Raw genomic sequence first — 22,025 nt, 5'->3', positions numbered from 1 at the left:
TGTGTGTGTGTGTGTGTGTGTGTGTGTGTGTACAGGGGCAGGATTGGTGTTTATCATTTACCCTGAGGCAATTTCTACATTGCCTGGCTCAACATTTTGGGCTATTGTGTTCTTCATCATGTTGCTGACTCTGGGCATTGACAGCTCGGTGAGTCCCAACTACCACTACGACCACTTTACAAAACTCAATCATATTCTTATGACCTGAAGTAGAAATATCTTTAGCAGGATCACAACTCTGCTACATACATTTCCGTAAGTATAAAAGCACAAATACAATAATAAGACGCAAGTTGAGTGGTGAATATTACGGATGAAATTCATGCATAAAAAAGGCTCTTCCTCTTAAACGAGGCACAGTTTCCCTTGTGATTTACTGTGCGCATACAGAACAGTGAAGACACAGTGTACTTTGAGACCCCTTTCTGTTTAGTAATGATGTCCACGTATCTTGTTGGAAGACTTGCCCATTAACCCTGACATTTATTGGAACATAATGGTCCTTGCATACTCAGTGTGCAAGTTCATCTCTGAGGAACCGTGCTGTTTATTTTTCCCAAAGCACAAATTTGCTTTGAATTATGTGAGATTACCATGACTTATGTGAACAAGTCTGCTATAACATGCAGGTGCGCGGGAACCTATTTTAGACCAGGGGTGCTGAATAACGATTTCTCCCCCCAGGAAATGTTTTGGATTTTGACAGCTAAATACGTCATTTTAGCGCAGTGTATGGGTGAGAGTGAGAAGCTTTAGAAAAGTCATGGGCAGCCACCAATTCCACTGTTCCACAATTATGCGACAGCACTCGCCACTCCGACTCCACTGCGCACACCCTAACCTCACAGAAGCGCACTTGACTTGAAAATATATGCTAATAATCATGCTGCAATGACCTCGCCAACAATTTCCTAACTTGTGCCTTCTCCACAGCAAATGTGTCTTAACCACGTCACAGCAGTTTCTGTTACACAAAACATATGCAATGAAAACAATCGTACTTACAGGCATTGGCTAGCCTAGAAATCTAGACGCACCCTAGCGGCAGCAAATGTAATTTGCAGCCAGGGGGGTTTAGGCACTCTCCGTTGACTTGCGAGCTGGACAAACCAAACTCTAGTCAGGCCAATCACATCGTGTATAGAGTTGGTGGGCGGGCTTATGGCTGCTGCTGCTGGGAACTGGAAGACTGGAAGACTTGTGGAGTTAAGCTTTTCTTTGAGAAAAGAACGGCACTGAAATCATTCTTAAAAAAGGAAGATGTGTTCGGAGTTTTGCCGACCAGATACAGCAAAAGTTTAATCTATCAACTAGCTTTGCTATCTTCTTCGTTGCTCTGCCTGGTTGTAGCGCTATCCTATTTCCTATTTCCTATTTTCCTATTTTCGTGCAGAGGGAATTTGAAAGACAACCGTTTATCCCGCCTCTCGGATTGAGCCCTGTCAATGGTGAGTTCCCAGACCCAACATCTTGATGTGGGTCTGGCTTGTCAGGCTAGGCATTGCCCTCACAGTGAATGGAATTATCTTTAAAGCAACATATTCTTTTTGCAGAATAACCCAAGTTTCAGGAGACACTGAACCAGCGTGTAAACCGTAGTTCTTTTCCACACATGAACAGGAAGTAAGCTGACCATATTCCCGTATTTCAGGATAATTACCAATTGTGCCCAGTAGATGGCACTCAAACACAACGAATTACACAAGAAACGGCTTATCATTCATTCTCATCTCAGCTGAAAAGACCATTGAAAAAGTTCCTGTCCCGAACCTCCTTCCAGGATAACTGAAGTTGCTTGGCTGACAGGGCTTTTCGAATCCTTCTGTGAAGTTATCGTTAGATGCTATGAAGGAGCTGCTAATGTTATTCGAGTTGCTTGCTAACGTTATTTCAGACTCAGGCTTTTCAGCTGCCCCAACAGAGTTTACCTTGGTGGTGGACGAGGAAACATCAACTGTAACATTTACAGATGAAATCTTGCTAATTTTAGCCGCATTACTATGCCGGAAGAAAAAATCTTGTATCCTTTTCTGCGACATATTCTCTACAACTAACGTTCCAGTCAACTAGTCTTAGCCTGCTTGCTTCTCAGAGAGTCACATCACTTGACTCACTTTCACTTTCACTTTGACCAGTTATAACATTTTTATTAGGCTATATTCAAACCTATCCATAACCCTTTTGTGCTATTTGCCTCATTATTTGATATACAAAAATATAAATAATGTCATACAGCAAATTAGTAATTATTTAAAAAATATAAAATCCAGCTATTGCCAACGGGGGGTGCTGCAGCACCCTCAGCAGCCCCCTTCCCACGCCCTTGATAACATGGAAATAACACTGTGACATGACTTTTAACTCAAGTCGACAAAATAAATGTCACGTATCATGTATTTCCCAAATAAATGTTTCTCTTTTAAACTTTCCCTGGTAGCATGGTTCAAGTTATGAGTGTTAAACGTACAGTATGTAACTTTCTGCCGCTAGGGGTCTCTCAACCAAAACAATGGATTGTAAACACAGACTTTTGATGACGTTGGGAAGTTACGTGGAATTATGGGAGTTGTAGTTTTTATTGTTAAACACCTTCGCTGGTTAGAATGCATCTGTTCACGGACGAGTTTACCCATTCAAGTTTATTCACATTACGTTTAGTAACGTTTATTCATGTCATTCTAATAAAATAGCTGCATTTTCCCCAACATAATTAAATTTTTCTTGATTCGATCTGTATTGGTAGCTGACCAGTTAGCTAGTGAGCCAGCAAGCTAACATTAGCCAGCAGCTAAAAACACAAATGTGTGACTATATTGTGACTATCACAATATATTTCACATGTCAGCGTCACCTTTTGGATGGTTTCAACACCGGGCAGATGGGGTTTGTTGTAACGCTAGCTAGCTAGCTACTCAACGAGGCTGAGAGACGGGTGTGGGTGGGGATTGCCGGGGGAATCTCCCGCCGGGACGGTGAGGACGGTTGATGGCCTTTGTGCAACAGCAGAACATCTCCAAGCTGCCCGGAATGATCTCCCTCTTCACTTTTCTTTAATCTTAACTATTCGTTTTGGTGCTTAACCCACCTTTTGTCAGGTTAATTTAGCTAACTGTAAAGACAGCTAAACGTGAAGGGGGGGAGAAATTCAGCAGGGAGGAGATTTTCGGCACGAACACCGGTAGCGCTAATGGAGACGTCGCTAACATTATGGATGGCTGCTGTTGTGACTCGGATTTGGGTCTGATATGGTCTGTTTCCCAACGCTTCATTAAACTGCCGTTAACATCGTAAGCACCCGGCACCGGAGTTAAGTGCTGTATAGTACTTATAGTACTGTATGGATTTCTGTAATGATAGTGGCTAGTGTTGGCTGGCTATGGGCTAACAGTAACTGGCTATTGCTACATGTCCCGGCTGTGTTGTCAGCTCTCATCCCGAAGAAAGTCTTTTCGGGCGGCTGTGGCTCAGTGGTAGAGCGGTTGCCTGCCAATCAGAAGGTTGGTGGTTCAATCCTTGGCCCTGCAGTACCATGTCAAAGTGTCCTTGGGCAAGACACTGAACCCCGAGTTACCCCCGATGCTGTGCATCGTAGTGTGAATGTTTATCTGATGAGCAGGTGGCACCTTGTACGGCAGCCTCAGCCACAGTGTATGAATTTGTGTGAATGGTGAATGGTTCCTGTACAATGTTAAAGTGCTTTGAGTAGTTGTGGAGACTAGAAAAGCGCTATATAAGAACAGTCTTTGCGCCGGGGGTGAGGCAGCTGGCTAAATTAGCATTAGATTAGTCGTCTATCTATACAGCTAACGTTAACATTACTGGTGAACCCTTTTGTGGGTTAGCCCAGCGCTGCTTTTATCCGTGGTGAAAACAATCATGCTACTAATAACTTTATGAGCGTGTTGAACAATGTTGTAACCCTATAATATTATCCACCAAGCATTAGCATTAACGTTAGCTACTTGTCAACCAACACATCGTAGTAACGTTAAGCTGGATCGATATATATCAATAAATAAGATCTCTGCTGTATTCATGTCTTGCAAAGTGGCATGTAATTAATCACAAAATGATGCCTTGTGGCAGAAAAAGCAGTATTACTGTTAGGAGTATTTTTTTGTGACATTGTGTGATTCACAATTAACGTATCATCTGGGTGCCGTGTTTTGACGGAAGTTACAAGTAACTAGAGGGTGAAAGGTTATATGACGCCATTGACAGGCGACTATAGGAAACGTCCCGTGTCTGAAAATAAAATAACAGATTTCTCTGGGTTTGACATTTGGTTGAAACATTTGGGATAGTGTAACTACACAACTCAAAAAAATATATAACAATATATATAATATATATAATAGGTATGGTCGTTTTTAGACATTTTAATGCAGAAATGTTACATATTGTACCTTTAACATACGCTGTTAATGTAACAAAAAGGTACTGTTAAATGATAAATACACATCCAGGCTGACTTCATTACTTAATACGCTTTATTCAACATAATAATACCAATGTTGATAGGTTGGATATTTTAGCCTACATGTTTCAAATGTATTTTATATCTTGTATGTAGGGTACTACACAAGAAGGTTAGTCTGGGGACAACCTTCACCCACAGGAATGTGTAGAATCTATTATGAGTTTGGGTACAACTTTCACACAGAGGAATTGGAGCCAGGAATGTGAGAATCTATTAGGAGCACGTGCCATAAAAGGTGTAGTTTAAGAGTAAACTGTTGCACTGAAATAGATAGCTTGAAGCGTGTGAGGACAAAAAGTATAAAGGAGGAGTTATTCTGATGTTTGTAGAGACACTATGGGTGCATGCTCTTAGGAAGGTGTACACATGGTTATCTTCCTTTCTAGAGGAAACCTTGGCATATACATTTGGTGCATGTCAACTGTTCTCTCTTTCATGAAAGTATGTTTGTTTGTTGTGTGAATAAAGCTGCATTAGTCTGAACTCATTGTACTCAGCATTTGTTCAGTCTCCATCTCCTTTCCAGATATTCCCAGATATCAAATGTGTTTGGTATTTTCGATGGACACTGCCAACTGTTAAGTAGGGCAAATAATAAATTGTCCAGCACCTCTACGGTGGGTAATCCTTTAAAACAATTATGACTTTTGATGACTGAAGGTGGGAGCAAGTTGTAGAATTTAAGTAAAAGGAGTTGAGTTATGTGTTTCATTGTGATCAGTGTAAAAGTGACTGTAAACAGTCTCCAGCAACAAAAACTTCCTTCTTTGATATTTCAAAAGCCAGAAATAATTTAACAAAACATCTGCCCAATGACTCACTCAGGCACTAAATAAACAAAAGACAGTTTAATCACCTCCTATCTGTCAGCAATTTTCCCAAAGTAATTAACTTATCTTCTCAATCATTTATCAAGTAGATCAGATGAAGACCATGTCAGTACTTTAAGCTGTAATGTACTAGGTATGTGTATTTTGTTCTATGTCTGTGGCTGTACTTCATTATTAGGCTGATGTTAGTCACGCATTGCCAGACCTTTCTCCGCAGCGCTGCCGAGGAGGGTCTGGCGAGTCCACACAGCATTCCGGGATGGGAGAAAAACGTGCTCTGGTTTAATGGTATTTCTTTAAACCAATCACAATCATCATGGGTGGCGCTAAGCACCATACGGAGCAACGGCACCTCTGCAAAATAGCCTCAGGAAGGAAGTTGTTTTGGCGGAACGTGTACATGCAAAAGTTGTTTTAGTCATGCAAAAGAAAACTCGGACAGATTCGACAGATAGTCTAGCTAGCTGTCTGGATTTACCTTGCAGAGATCTGAGAAAAGATTAACCATTGTCCTCATAAATCGACCGGAGTTTAAAATGCTATCACAAAGGAAGCGCAAGGCAAAGGCTATCCGGCCTAAATGAATGAAATCCGGCAGAATTTTCATTGGCAACGGAGCAATCCCGGAAGTGGAACGTTGTGGATATAGACTGATGTAGGATCCAAGACACATTCCCAGCCAGGGTGGCCTCTAGCTCTCCCAGTAAGAGTGTTCACTCCATGTTGACTGAGTCCTACAATGACGCGGGTTCAAATCCAACCTCTTGCCCTTTGCTGCGTGTGGTCCTCCATCTCTCTTTCTCCTTTTCCAGTCTATCCACTGTCACTGTATATTAAAGGGAAAAGTCCCAAAAAAAATGAACTTAAAAAAAAAATGTAGACACATTCCCAGCCAGCTGGGGGCTAACAAGGTTACCTCCCCTTTCTCTGCTTTGCCCGCCCAGAGAATTTGGCCCGCCCATGAGAAAGAAAGACACATCATGGCTTTCAAACAAGCAAAGTGGCAGTTGGTCAAGACCAAACCCCCACCCTCCATCTTGCCCCCCCCCTCTCTCCTCCTCAATAGCTACAGATACAGAAATGGCACATCCTAAGGAAAGCTCATTGTGGGACTGGCTCTAGTGGCTGTCATTCTGCTCCAAGGTTGAATTTTGGGAAAGGGACTTCAGATACAGTATTACGGGACCACTAAGGCCTATATAAAAGCATCCAAAGAACACCATGTCATGGGACCTTTAAAGATAGATTATTAGCTAGTATTGATGATATGTGTTGCTTTGTGTTAAAGAATTAGCATTGAATAACCTATTTAATATTTTGCCAAGGTCATATTACACTTTTGATTCATATTAAGGCTGTGAAATTATGAAAATGACTAGGCCCTATCAATTTTGTCTGTGAAGCTTTCACAAACAACCACCACGTCTTTGCCAGTTCCACAACAGTAAATGCAAATATGAAAGACAAGGAAAAACTGCACTCTGATGGAAGACAGACAGAAAGTGCAAGCTAGGATTTTATGGTAAAACATTTGGCAATTATTTAGCCCCCTTCCCTGTTTGTTAGCACGGTCAGAGTAGTACCAATGCATGTCTGATGTTTTCCTGTTTAATTCAATACCATAGTCTTCATCAGAGCAGCAAAAGTGAGCTCACTATAACCTGAAATCGCGGCCAACCCGCGATTAATTTCTAACACGTTTAATGTTTCAAATTGACCTAACAGAAATTATTAAACACATTAAGTTTGACAGCACTAAATGGCACGATAACTTTCATAATCATGATGCACACCCAAATTGATAGCTGACTATGCATTCGCTAAGATAGGGATAAAGGCAGCCTATTATAATGTGTCATTTGTGGCACTTACCAGTACCTCTTGCTGATGTGAAATTAACTCTGTGAGCTTTTTGCATTTTGCTGCATCAGTCTCGAGAGAGTTGGCCCTTTTGTCTTTGAATTTTTCCCATCCACCTTTCTCCTTACGTTTCCTACTAGCCATTGTCATGTCTAATGATGTAGGCCTATAGATTTGGTAAACCCAGCCCGATCTGCTGGCGAGTTGATTTTGCCCTGTAATGTTCAATCTTAAAAGATTGAGCTTGGTCTGGTGATAGCCAGATTAGTAGGCCTACTCTTCTTCCTCAGTTGTTTTTTTTACACTGAGCATATAAGTGATCGTATTACCGTCCCCTGCTGTTGGCTGTTAATATTGCTTTATTAGACTTTTTTTTGTGGACTTTTTCCGATCACACAGATTATCAGTCTGTCCCTGTTCCAAGCCCTGGTTGGATAATAAAGTTCTATTCTGTCCAACTAGGTCAAAATTGAAAGCAATTCCTATCAACCTGTATTTATGCACATATGATGTTGTAATTGCAAAATGACCCAATCAAAATTATGTTTGGTTGGAAATTGCTACACCACTGTAAAAAGTTACATTTACCCATGCCAATCTGACGTTAAGGACTTTAGGGTACAGTTTGTATACTTAAGCAACTTTAAAAGTTAATCCATAACATTTTTGGCATGTTAAAGCTCTAAAGGGATCTCTTCTGGCTAAACCATTGTCAGAATAAAAAACTAACTGTAATCCTCAATTAAAGTCTAGGTATATTGTCTATTAGAACATTTTAATTGGGTAGACATTTCTGAGTCTCACGTCTTTCTCTGTTTGTATCCATCAGATGGGTGGCATGGAGGCAGTCATCACAGGCCTATCAGATGACTTCAAGTTCCTCAAGAGACACAGGAAAGTGTTCACCTTCGCCACTGCCTTTGGAACCTTCCTGGTTGCACTCTTCTGCATTACTAATGTCAGTAAAACTAGTAAAACTAAACTCAATACTTGAATGAAACACTTGTCAAAGCCCCACTTCAAATTTTCTCTCAAAATCTATCTTTGTATTCTTTTCAGCCATGCACAAATACTGTACAAAGAACAACCTACACTACAATATTGGCTGTCTCACAGCAAGAAATATTGTTTTAAAATATTTCACTGTGTTGGTACTCCTCTGTAATGACTTAAGGGATGGCATGTAGTGTCGAAACATGATAAATGAGAGCTTTAAACTGGATGTGACCGCTGCCTGGTAGGAAGTATTCAAATCTAATGACGTTATGTCATCACAGGAAGTTTCAGGAAAAATATACCAGAACTCTTTCAAAGAAAAGATCAAAAAACACTTGCATAACACTGTGATGACAAATTAGAATTAAGTTAAAGTTGTATGCGGGAAGGAAATGTTTAATTTTCTCTGTAGTCCCTATTCATTCAGATTGCATCAGCACAAGGGGGAAATGCTAACCGTAAATAGAAATACAGACTTTGGTGATTCACATGGTTTCTTCCCTTTATCAAATCAATAAAATGATTGTGTAGTGAACGATGCCTTTCTCACGCTACTTCCGTTGCACAAGATACAGATTGTACCACTTCAGATACAAACCAAGGATGTATTGTACAAAATCTCCAATACACACGACAATCCGTTCTTCGTCCTCTTCAAAGTACACTTTAAGTCACCTCAAACGGCAAAACAAGCATATACATGTATTAATTTGAGAGGCCATTGCTTATTGACTGCACACAAGGGTCCACTTCTCTTCAAAGGTGAAGATTTATAGACCACACACACTAAACTTTCTGTTCCTCTTTCCCTCTCTGTAGGGTGGGATCTACGTGCTGACCCTGTTAGATAAGTATGCAGCAGGGACTTCTATACTATTTGCGGTGTTGATCGAGGCCATTGGAGTTTCATGGTTTTATGGTATGAAGTTCTACAGTACTTTGGTATTAAATTATTTTGTTTTTACAATTACTTCTACTTATTTATATGATGTACTCTTATTCCATTACAAAATGACATTGACAACGTTAGTCATGACGTTACAAAATGAGAATGAAATTAGCAAGATAAAACTGACACATCTTATCCGCTCGACCATTCTCGCCCTCAATGTAAAAAACAACAACACAGTGAAACATGTGAGATGACAGAAGAATAGTCAGTGACAAAAATATTGAAGAAGAAAAAAAAGTTGATAGAAACCTGTTTTTAATTTTAAGATTTTACAAAGCAAAAACTATGAAGACCAAGATCATAAATGTAATCATAAAATGAGGTTTAGTGATTGTAACTTACATAGTGTCACATTTCTGGAACAACAAAGTTCTGATTAATGTTACAGCCTGTCGACTTTATCTCTGTGTACTTTCACGTATGCAATGTAGGGGTGAGCAAGATCAACCACAAGACAAAATGATGCAAAAAAGAACCCAAGGAAATTAAACAAAGTCATAAGATTGCATGTGGGAAGACACAGTTGCAGGTCTATCAATCCTATTCTATCTCATCACCATCTGTAGATATTTAGAAAAGGGTGATGAGTTATGTCAGCTCAGGGTCAGACCACGTCAGACCAAAACAACTTTTTTTAAACTTTTGCTCTGTAATTTCTCACGCTCACTCCAGGTGTGGACCGCTTCAGCGAAGATATCGAGCGAATGATGGGCTTCAAGCCAGGTCTCTACTGGAGGCTATGCTGGAAATTTGTCAGCCCCGCTTTTCTGCTGGTGAGAGGAATAAAAAAACATTGAATTTAGCTGGTTTTCCTGAACAGGGTTAATGTCTGATTCCAGACGAAAGCTGTTTGAAGGAATCATTTATTCCAGCATGTAGGAAATACGCTAGTGTGCTTGTCAGTGACACAGAGATTTAACATAGAATTAGAATTGCAGCCCTATTAGAATCAATAGCTAAAGTAAATTAAAGTAATGTAATAAAATGTGTGGCACACAGGAAAAAAGCATTGACCAACCACCACAGGGTGCAGCAATGGTGCTTCTGGCTTGTACCCGTAGGGAAGGTGGGATCATGGAGGACAGTTTAAACCTCAGTACGAGTTCTTCACTGGCAGGTGAAATAAGTAGCTTGCGACTCCACGTGCATAAGAGCAAGCACATGACAGTCATGTGCTTCCTCTAATACAAATGGCGGTCTACAGCGTCCCCTGGACAACTGTGTAAATATGTAACATGGGGCTGCAATGCAGGAGAATTGGTCATTCCACATTGTGAGTAAAAGGGACAAATTAAAAATGAATTACCATTATTTACCGATATATTTTGGTCTATAGGGTACTGATCCAATGAACATGCTTTTGTCCTCTAAAAGAGTAGACATGCTTGTCAAAAAATTGCTACTTAATGGAGTGCAACAATTACATGCGGCCTCTCTGTTAAGTGAGCGTTTTCATCATGCACAATTGTGCTCGTGACATTGGAGATGAGTATTGTGATTGAGAAACCAATGATGCAACACCACACCCTACCAATTATAATCCACTTCATCCAACCTTTTACTTGCAGATCCATGGATGTGCACTGCAATTATTTTAATAAAGAGACGTTGAACATTACAAGCAGCACTAATACAAACAGATGTAACACTCCTTATGTGTCTGTTTCTCTTTTTTTCCCTTCTCTCTCTTGTGTCTATCACAGTTTGTTGTAATCGCCAGTACTGTTACATCATCAGGCCTAAAGTATGATGAGTACGTCTTCCCTCATTGGTCCAACGTAGTTGGCTGGTGTGTGGCCATGTCCTCCATGCTGTTTGTCCCCTGCTATGCCATATACAAATTCTGCAGCGTACCAGGAACATTCAAAGAGGTCAGTATCAAAACATTTGTGTACACATGGTACAAAAAATACATTGTAAGCTAGATATGTTTAGTATATATTAAATACACGTTCATGCTGTCAGCATGATCACTGAAGAGGAGCGAATACTGTTAAAACGTTTTTGAATGACACAAGCACATGGTGAGAACAGTTTGTACTTACATATATGGTACAAATAAAATAGGATCTCACACACAATGTACTGGTAAACAGTACAATTGTGACTAAAGGGGATACAGCATGTTCTTCTTTCTAACAGAACTTAAAAATAGCAATCTGATTTAGGAGAGAACTTTCCACTCTCAACTTGATGAAAATGGCACTGTGAGAACACTTTCAAATGAAATGATTGCTTCAAAGCATTGGGAGTTTATGATCACAATCATCAAAGCACCAGAGAGCTATTTTCATCCCTCAGCAGTCAACCAGTGTCAGCTTCACTCTACTGTAACACTTATCACATCGCATTGGTATTTCCCGTTGGTACTCAGGGTTTAAGAATCTTTTCAGGTTCTCAAGTTTTGACTGTCTCCTCCTCATAATAACCAGTGTAAACATCTCTGACCTTCTTTATAAGGATTCCTCACAGGTTCCAAAAAGCATTGGCATAATTTTGTCAGAGATAAAGTCCATAATGACTGTTACTAATGCCTGATGTTAGATTTGATTGCACTCAGGAATGCATGTCAGGAATCATCCGTGATCCTCCAGTATTTATTCAATATTATGTCTGGTTTTCCATTTCACTTACTGTCTTGTCACTTCAGACCCAGCCATCCCTAGTCGTCCTTTAAATAGCCTTTTTCCACCAGTTTCCCCACCTGACATGCTCCTCCCCCTTTCTCAGCTGCTTCCCATTTCCCTGATTGTTTCAGTAGTATTTATACTGGCACAATTCCATTAGTCAGTTGCTAGATTGTCTTTTGCATTATGCTTAGCTCTCCAGCATTCAAACCGTATCTTACCTATCCTAATAAACAATCAACAACAATATCCAGTAACTCCCTATTAACTGGACTCTGATTCGCTGCCGCTCACTGATCACTGTGGACCCTTTGGATCCTCTAAGAACATGCAAATGTGAAAAGTCCTTTAAGAAGGCAAGAAATGAAGAATCAAATAAGAAATAAAAAGAAGAGATCTTAAAGGGCAAGTGTATGGTTTATAAATGCCTCAAAGATGATACACTTGTTTTGTGAGAAGTGTTGTAATTGTTTTTTTCTTTTGCAGAGGATAGCCTATTGCATCACCCCAGAACATGAACAGCATTTGGTGGCTGAGGGAAATATACGGCAGTTCACAGTAAGGGCGACTTTTTGTGCTTCTCATTAACAGTGTTAATTTGAACTGGCTAAATGGCTGCAATTAATAATTGTTTGTGAATTGACTTGTGCATTGACTATTGCTAATTGATTTAAAATGAACAGTTTAAAGAGTAGAGACAGATATTTTTTTCAGCGTAGGCTTTTTAAAGAGTGGCTTACAAAAACAACACATGAAGATATAACAACTGCCATAAATTATTAGCATGGAGAAAGCAGGCATCAGTGACTAAGAAAAGAAATGTCAACCAAGGCAGTTAAAATGGAATAAAATACACTGGACATGAAGTCACAAAACGGACGTACAGTAAGACTTTCTTTTTTTTTCCAGCTTAAGCATTGGTTGGCCATCTGATGGCAATCACCCAGAATTCCCTCATCCATTCTCACATCTGGTGTTTGGAGTTCCTGTGTGCCACCAGTGGTCGGACAGACAAGAAGAGCAACAGACTCCAACCTCTCTCAGCAGCTTGCCTCTTCTCCCTGTGCATTTACTACCCAAGGCCTTTGTTGGCAACAGCTTCAAGCACTTTGATTCAGAGTTAGGCCTGTTAACATTTTGAAACCATTCAACAGCTTCATCGCTTAAGGGAGGGGCACCCCATGGGGACAATGTACGGTTATTTGCCCATGGACATTTTTATGTTTTTTATATACTATTTGAATTAATCATAACTTTACTTATGTATGTGATGCGACAATTATCTCCTGGAAGGGACATAAAGTTATAGTAAAACCAAAACAATCCCATTATCCTGTATATTAGTATGCAGGAGAGACAAATATTTCAATTTTTAAACTTTTTTAGGTCAATGATAATTTATTATTACATCACTGTTATGTTGGAAGAAAGTCTCGCTTGCTGGTCTTGCTGTTCTGTTGGCATAGTGGCTTATCTGTGTCAGTGCCTTACCAAGCGAGACACTCCATGTTTCTTACAGTACGTACAGGAAGAAATAAAATCTACTTTGTTGACTCAGGAACCCACCAAATCAAGCCACAGTTAGTAGATGGCAATCTCTTGATTTGACCCAGTCCTTTGATACAGAAGTCAAACAGCTGGAGGTCAACAGTGCATCAAAGTCAAGCTCCTTAAATTATACCAGGCCTGCTATAATGCTTTTGTGTCATATTCTGTTTCAGAAATGGGAAAAGTGCATGCATCACTCCAAAGCTTTAAAAGAACTGAGACAGGCTTCATTCACCTTATACTTTGAAACGTCATACTCACAACCAGGCCTTAATCTCAAAGAAAGTCTAAGGCTGAACCTGGTCAGTGCCGGCTGTTTACTGAAGATTCAGCAAAACAAATGGCGTAACTGTTACAGTTTTGTATTACTGTTGTGTGATTTTTACTTTGCAAATGTTTGTCTGTTGTCTGCTTCTGAGGAATATATGTGGCTTTTCCTCCAAAGCAACAGTGAGAGAAAGAGAAAGAGAGAGAGAGAGTGTGTGTGTGTGTGTGTGTGTGTGTGTGTGTGTGTATATTCAGATTTATTTGCAAACCATAAAGTACGCTGTTAGTGTACAATACATTGATGAGTGACTGCTGTCAAATGCTTCTTTCAGTGCATTAACTTAAATGCATGATAACAACGCTTATAATTTCTATTTGAAACATATCTTGTGATGTTCCACTTTTTCATCACTATAGAAGTGCCAATATGTTCCTTTAGGAATGTTTTTGATTATCTTATTCAGTTTCTCTTTTTTATTTATTGGAATGAAGATGAATTTTACCCATGAATTATAACAGACCCTTACTGAAAGGAATAAAGCCACAAAGAAAAAATCAACTATATGTGGAATATATAAGAAGACATAACAAATATATTCTTCTGCTATGTATAATCTTGTATTTATCAAATTGTTTATAACAAAACGTGAATGTAAAGTATTTTAAACGTAACTGTCCACAGTCATAACATAGTGTTTGATGTATAGCTAAGATGAACTATTTAGAAAAAGTATTCTTCAGAGTAACCCTGGGCTACTTTGTCACATATGAATGTGAACAAATACATCCTAGCTTTCCTGGACTATGTTTACAAAAATACTATGTACAATACCAATGTCCTGTTGAACGTGAGTGAAAACTATATATGAAGAAGTCTAAAGTATTCACACTATTATAATAAAGAATTTCTTCTACACACACTTGTAGAAGCTCTGATTAAATGTCACTTTTCAGAGACTTTTTGGGTCCCTCTTTTCAAACTCTGTTCAGTTTTACTGCTGACTGAGGGCTTCTTGTAGCGGCTGATTGATCCTTTTTCTCTCTCTGATTCCAATGTGTCCAGCTGTATCATAAATGTACACTGTATACCATCAGTTTGTCAGTTTTCCACCATGAAAACACTATACTAAAAACACAGTTAAAGTAGGTATGGCTTGCACAGCTCATTTACAATAAATAAGAAACTAGGAAAGCAAGGAATAGTGTGAACTGCAGAAACAAAATAGGTAAGCAACAATGGACACTGAGAAAGTAAAGAAACCTGATATTGCTTTTTCAGGATAAAAATACTTCATGATAAGAAGAAACTAAGGATTTGTGAAAATAGGACTTTATTATGTTTGCAACTGTGAGTTTGGACTTATCCAGAAAGAAAACTAATCAATCAGAAAGTTCAATTACTATCATGAGTAAGGGCAATTGGGACACACAAAATGTCTTTATGTAATATTCTGTCAAGAAATTATCTTATAGAGATATTATTGGCACATACAGTATATTGACCAGGAAGCCTTTAAGCTGTCTGAAATCAGAGCATTTACAGCAAGTTATTGGTGGACATGACTTAACTTGGCCTCTGTGTAGAGTTGAAACTTGACTGGATCTTACCCAACACACAACTTAAGGGAAATGCTAGAGATAACCCAAAACTATGCCAAGCCAGGGGAATCCTTTCATAGATGTGACTAGCCATTTTGCCACCCAACAAGCACTCCATCACTTGTGAAACCTACATAAGACAGGGCTGAGATGTCTAAGACCCCATCTCAGGCAGTCAAGTTCAATTCTCTCTATAAGGTAGGGCTGGGTCTGGCATGGTGGTGCAGCAGCGTACCCCATCTCTATAGGTTTCATGAGAACCTGCAAAGGATGAGCCAGTGTAGATAATGGATGGATGGCAGTAGTGGCCATAGTGACAATGTACCAGGAGTGGATGAGGTTCATTGTGAGATGCTGAAGGCTTTGGACATTGGTGGGCTTTCTCGAGTGACACACTTCTTCTTCTTGGATGTTGCATGACGGTTGGGGACAGTGCCTGTGGACCTTCAGATGGAGTGGTGGTTGCCATTTTTTTTCCTCTAATAAGGAGGATGCATTTCAAATCCCATCTGGCCTGGAAACACCTTGGGATCCACCAAGAGGACCTGGAGGATAAGACCAGGGGAGAAGAAAGCCTAAGCTTTGCTTGGCCTGCTGCCACAACTTGGATGAATAAAGGAGCAGATATCTGTAATGTGAATCTAGTCAAACAAGTCACTAATGATGACATAAAAAATGTCTTAAAATTGATTTTGAGTAGTGAAAATATTGGTGATTATTATTCTTACATTTTGAATGTGATTGCAGAGGACTTGAATTATTCATGCAGCAAATCGCTCGTCACGATGCATTTAAAATATAGAGCCAGGTTAAACCTTTTATCTGTTGAAGCTGCTTGCAATGTCTTGTTAGCTGCATTCAAGGCACACACAGGAGCAGAGAGCAGGCTGGGCCAAAAAAAGAAAACAAAACACCGGTCTTGGCAAAGATCTAAGGAGACTTTTATTGCCGAAACAATTGGCCAAGACAGAGAGAGAGATAAGTTCAAAAATTAAAACAAAAACAGAGAGGACTGGCCTGATTACAACAGCAGATGTGCTGTCAGGGTTAGTCCCTGTTAGTCCCAGAAATTAGCAAAATGGAATGGCAGATGTCTGGTACCCTCCGCTTTCTTTGTGTTGGAATTCAAAACTCTGGTGGATTTAAGGGAGGACTATGGTTAACTGCTCTTCAGATCTCTGCAGGGTAAATCCAGACAGCTAGCTAGACTATCTGTCCAATCTGAGTTTTCTGTTGCACGACTAAAACTGCTGGACATTACTGACAATGCCAGCCACCCCCTGCACGCCGTCATCAGCAACCAGAGGAGCCTGTTCAGTGGAAGGCTGCTCCTTCCCAAGTTTAGGACCAACAGACTCAAGAACTCCTTTGTCCCTCATGCTATCATACTCTACAACTCCTCACTCGGGGGGAGGAGGAAATAGGGTAAAGAGGACAGGACAGAACACTGTGCAATAAATTATTAATAATCTACTCACATACATACCTGAACACTCAAACTTCTCTTAACTGCTAATTTATGCTAAATGTCATTTATTTATTAACCGTACAATAACACAATACCATACACAGTCCTATATATATATATATATATATATATATATATATATATATATATCTTTATTTATCTGTAGTTTATTGTTGTTTACTGTTTTTTTTTTTTTTTTTTTTTTTTTTTTAAATATTTAGCTAAAAGTTTATTGTTATTCTTATACTGCATTTTCTCTTTTTTTTTTTTTTTTTTTTTTTTTTTTTTCTATTTTAAAGAGTGTTTTGTAAGATGCTAAAATCTGCTGCTGGAATTCTAATTTCCTTGCGGGAGTCATCCCAAAAGGATCAACAAAGAGAAGTCTAAGTCTAAGTCAAAAACAACGTACACATGTTCAACCAAAACAAGTTCGTTCCCGAGGCTATTTTGCAGTGGCACCGTGGCGATTGTGATTGGTTTAAAGAAATGCCAATAAACCAGAGCACGTTTTTCTCCCATCCCAGAATGCTGTCTGGACTAGCCAGACCCTCCTCCGCGGCGCTGTGAAGGAAGGTCTGGCAGAGCGAGACTAATGGCAGAGTGACAGACAAACATGTTCAAGGAGTAACTTAACAACAAGCTGAAAAACAGTATTTCTCTGGCCTCTGTGTTTGAAGTTTCAAGTCTATTTCATGTGGTCAGAAGTGGGTTCTGTTGCACCAGTAACCACACCCAACAGTGACGTCACCCGGTACTGGCACACGCTTGAGTACGCTTTTACATCACTGCAGCAAGGTGAGAAGAGACCAGAATGTCAGGACTCTTCAACAACACTAAATGAATCTGTTCTGCAATTTTTGATTTTAATTCAAGCTGTTTATTAAAGCTAACAATATAGTGAAATATCTTGAATTTATCTTTACTTGAGCTTACTTCTGGAACACAATTACACCATTGATTACTGATGTTATTAATAAGTTAAGGCATTTTGTTACATGACATACCGGGCTCCAGGACAACAGTGGCTCTGCTGCAGCATTTTTAGCAGGATGTGTTAAAAAAAAATCAGACGGTGCTAAATGTGGTTGATTACTACACGTGGGATATTCAGAGCCAAAATGTTAGCGGAGCGGAGATTGTAAAGGTGATGATTCCTGGTCAACAGACTAGTAAGATAACTAGGTAAAGTACCATTAATTGCTTTAAAAATAAAAAAGTGCCAGTGGAACCATCTACGCAGACCTAAAGAGCTAAAACCAGTTTCCTCATAAAGAAGACAGTGATGAGTGCGTGACTTGGCATTAGTAATGAAACGTAATGCACTATGGTAGACTGTGTCAAGTGTGTGCAGCGTGGTAGAGGCAGCATGCATGTAAATAACATCCCCATAGTCTAAGACTGGTAGGAAAGTGACAGTGATACATTTCTTCTTAGCTTGGGTAGTAAAACAGGATTTATTCCTAAAATAAAAACCAAGCTTCACATAAGTGCAAAGGAGCAGGTCAGAGTTAATAAAATGTAAAATGTGGATAACACAGCATTATGTGTCTGCTCCAGTGGAGCTGCTCAGTGACCAGCAGATCAGACTGTGGTTGTACTGGGCAGCTTCCAGGTATGAATGTGGAACTGTGTGAATGTGATCAGGGCGTTCCTTCAAAAGAGAGGATGCCTCTCAGTGAACCTTCCCTGAATAAATAAAGGTTGAAAAAAAAAAAAGTGACCAGGACAGTTTATTGGGACAAGATAATTGCAAACTAAAACAAAACGCTATCTTCCTACCCAGTGAAATTATGTTTTCTCCTCTAGACCCACCTAGTTCAACACAGTCTCACGGCAGTTTGTGAAATGGTCAGGTTATTTTTATTCTATTGATTCGTGTTCACGTTTTTTTCATGGTCGCCAGCATGAAATGATCTATACGGAGATTAACGGCTACACAGAGATTAACGGCAATCGCCACACCCCGGGGGAGGACGCGCCGGGAGATGGCCGAGTGGGACGCGAGACAATAGCGGTATGGCGGAGGTTGGGTTAAGGACCAAAGGGGAAAGGACGCCTCACACGCCGGGACACGGCCGCAGGGAACACGCGACATTAACGGGACAGTTAACGGGAAACAAAACGCCACACGTGGGACGCGACCCCCGGCCTCTGGGGTGAAAGTGCAGAATTGTTTGACCCATCCACCACCCCAACCAACCTCCTTACGCTGATTTTTGGCATTTTATACTACTGGCTACCGTAGTCGTGCTACGTTAGTACACGTTAGCTTACATTTTCGTGCTGGCCACCACGAAAAAAACGACAAAACCGTCCCCGTGAACACGAATCAATAGATTAAATAACGTGACCATTTCACGAACTGCCATGAGACTGGGTTGCCTAATTTGATAATGAACACTTCCATATCTGATAATCTTAATCTATCTGCCTTTGATCTGATGTTTTGAAGTTGGGTTTAAATTGTTGCCTTTTCCATCTTGTTTCATCCCAGCCCTGCTTTGTAATGCCTCCAGTTCTACCTTAATGCAGCAAAAAGGTCAAAACCACAAACTTTCATCAAATTTGTTTAGCCAATAAAAGTCAACCCCGACCACCGCAGACTGGTTCTTAATTGGCAGCTCTGTGCACCACTAATGTGATTGGGGCCAAGGAGAGCCATTTTTTAATGCGCTTCTTTAGACTGAGGACTTGTTCTATACTCATAATCCAATTGCCAGAGAATAATCCATGTGACTGAGAAGTAAAATCCCTCTGTGGTTGGCAGGAGAACTTCATAGAGAGAATCCTGCCACAAGGAGATCAGTGTAGGTGATGTGTGGAAAAGTTAGTTGTATTTACACTCTGAGCCACATGCCACCCGTTGGCAAATATTACAGAGGATTATTCCTCAAGTTTTGCTTCCTGTAACTACAATGATTTATCACATGCTTGCAAAGTTCTTATGAAATGCAATTGTTATGAGTAGTACAGATGCAGCAGTGTGTCAGATTTCAGATCAACTCTAATTTATATGGAGCAGTTGTTTGTGTCAACTATCTGATTGTGCCCCATGAGATCTGTCTACTGTATATACAGTACTTTAATGTGAGCATATACAAGTAGATAGTATAAAGTAAATATAGAGCTTGAAGTAAATGTCACAGATGTGTGCATAATTGCTGATTCGTTATGGTAGTGGCTAAGTGTTACTGTGGTGTTTAAATCCAAAGGCTGTTGGGTTTAACAGAGAATGTCTGTGCCTCTCTTTGGTACAAAAAATATTCCCTTGTTGTTCTTGGAAAATTGAAGAAAACTCAGTGAGCGATGAGCTTTTCCACCATAATGTCCAAAAGTGACAACAACAATCCTATAATGAGGTTGAAAAAAAATATTTTTTGGTAATTTAGCATGTGGCTGTTGCACCAATAGTTGTTTTCCATTTCTGAATGCCAAATTGAATGATTAAATTAATTTGGTCTGCTGCTGTTTTGTTCTATGTAGCGATTATAATGTTTCCTAAGGCGAGGCATGCCTTATGTAAAAATACTTAATTGTGAAGCAGCAACAAACTATACTATAAGGTAGTGTTTGGGAAATCACTGCTGAAAAGTAAAATTATTTATATGTTCTTATTCCTTATGGACAAAGACAGAAACGGGAAGGAGTGCAGCTTCATCCTTGACCTCCGCATCACTCACATCTTCATCAGAGCATGAGAAAAAGAACAACAAGAAAGAAGAGCAAAAAAACAATCCCAAAAGAAAGCAAATACTGTACATAAAAATAAATAATAGTCATTAATAAAGTAGAGTTCAATGTAAATAATATAATAAAATCATTTCATATTCCACCCCAAAAGCATTGTTGTTTGTGTACTTATAAAGTAAGAATGGAAGAATAGCACATAGCTTGTTGTCTAGTGAGTCAGTACATGAGAACATTGGATACTTCATAATCCAGCTCGAACACCTGATTTTCTAAAGGGTAAGTACACTGTAAGTACAGGAAAACAGTGGCTACTTCATAATTCAGCCGGGGCCCTTGAATATGACTCATAATGAAGCTCAGCGCAAATTCTTTCAGGAAGACGTCATTAACCCAATCACTACTCTTTCTTCTTAAATCAAATGAGCTGTTTAGAAGCGATACTTTCAGTTAAACCAATCAGACTTGGCCACAAAATTCAAGGGCCAATCTGTTCTCTCCCTGTGCTGTCAGCTGTCGTTTCAGGTAAAGCGCTCAACCCTGGTCTCTGGTCTCCTTCTCCGTTGCCACCAGTGTCTAGACTCCATCGGGGGTCATGTTCCTGTTCTCTACCCCTTTACAAATATCATTAATTCGATGGAGTCTAATCTCCAAAAGACTTTGTACATTTTATCATGCAGTTGTACAATAAATATTTTTGCATATCTGCAAACAAAGTCTCTCCTGGTTGAATTTTCTTTTGGGGTTGTTTGCCGCTCCACATTTCTGGAATGCGGCACAAAGCATTTCAATTGGTCTCTCCCCCATCTGTCAGTCAGTTTAAGGCTTTGATAAATGACTTCTATATATCTACTATTTTTTGTATCTGTTATAATTTAAATGTTATTGTAATAATTATTATAATGTAATTTGCTGAATATGCTGTGCACCCATTGAAAATGAGGGTCTACCTCAATGGGCCCAGAGTTTTAAATAAAGGTTTGAAATGAAATTATATTAAATTTGACAGGGTACTCACAGAGTAAGAAGAAGAGAACAGCACATACGTTGTTGTTACTGTGTAATTACATCACTGTATTGTGACTGTATGATGTTTTTGTCCTTGGATGAGAACACAATCTTTCCATAGCTGTGCTTTTGAGAAATGTAAGTCTACCTGATAGGTGCTGTAATGATGGATCAACATGCCTTCTAGGAGTTTTTCTAGCCTTCTAATTTTCAAAAGTATAGACCCATTTCAAAAACATTGTACCTCGCTGTATCCAATGTTCAGGTTTCTGTTCTACATGCAAATTAGTACACTCGAGAAAACATTTAATGCAAAAAATAGTTGTCTTAATGTAAGTAATCAACTGGTGAAGTTGCATTGTGATATCTGTTAGTTAAAATGTTTACTATATTCACTTGCAGTGTCTCCCTTTAAGGTGAATGATTATCAATAAATCACATTCAACTCTTTTTCAAATTAAGTCACTTAAGGGTTGGCAGTCTGTAACCACAGAGCAGCTGGGGGCATGGCATTATGGCCAGCATTCTTTACAGGCAGGAAACTCCTCTCCTCCCATGGGCATGATGCATTTCCTGTTTATATCTTGGGCCACCCCAATAACTGTGAATACCATAAAGAACCTGGACTAAGTCCAAATAATCTTCACAAAAATCAGAGAACTGTAAAGACAATGTGACCTTTTCCTCCACATTTGTGGTTCAA

The 22,025-nt window shown here is 39.5% G+C and overlaps 1 protein-coding gene across 1 annotated transcript in view; it reads left to right on the top strand.

Moving 5' to 3' along the window:
- slc6a2 (solute carrier family 6 member 2) overlaps positions 1-14,353 on the top strand; it is a 34,317-nt gene extending 19,964 nt beyond the window's left edge. Inside the window, exons 9-15 of the mRNA XM_028574503.1 lie at positions 36-148; positions 8,000-8,128; positions 8,986-9,085; positions 9,791-9,891; positions 10,822-10,989; positions 12,232-12,303; positions 12,655-14,353. Coding sequence (XP_028430304.1) covers positions 36-148; positions 8,000-8,128; positions 8,986-9,085; positions 9,791-9,891; positions 10,822-10,989; positions 12,232-12,303; positions 12,655-12,678 — 707 coding nt within the window. The 3' untranslated portion in view covers positions 12,679-14,353. The remainder of the gene's footprint in view (positions 1-35; positions 149-7,999; positions 8,129-8,985; positions 9,086-9,790; positions 9,892-10,821; positions 10,990-12,231; positions 12,304-12,654) is intronic.
- The last annotated feature ends 7,672 nt before the right edge of the window (positions 14,354-22,025 follow it).

Source organism: Perca flavescens, chromosome 1 (genome assembly GCF_004354835.1).
Source record: "Perca flavescens isolate YP-PL-M2 chromosome 1, PFLA_1.0, whole genome shotgun sequence".
Taxonomy (NCBI): Eukaryota; Metazoa; Chordata; class Actinopteri; order Perciformes; family Percidae; genus Perca; species Perca flavescens.
The sequence above is the reverse complement of the archived record's forward strand: the minus strand, read 5'-3'. Positions and strand labels throughout refer to the sequence as shown.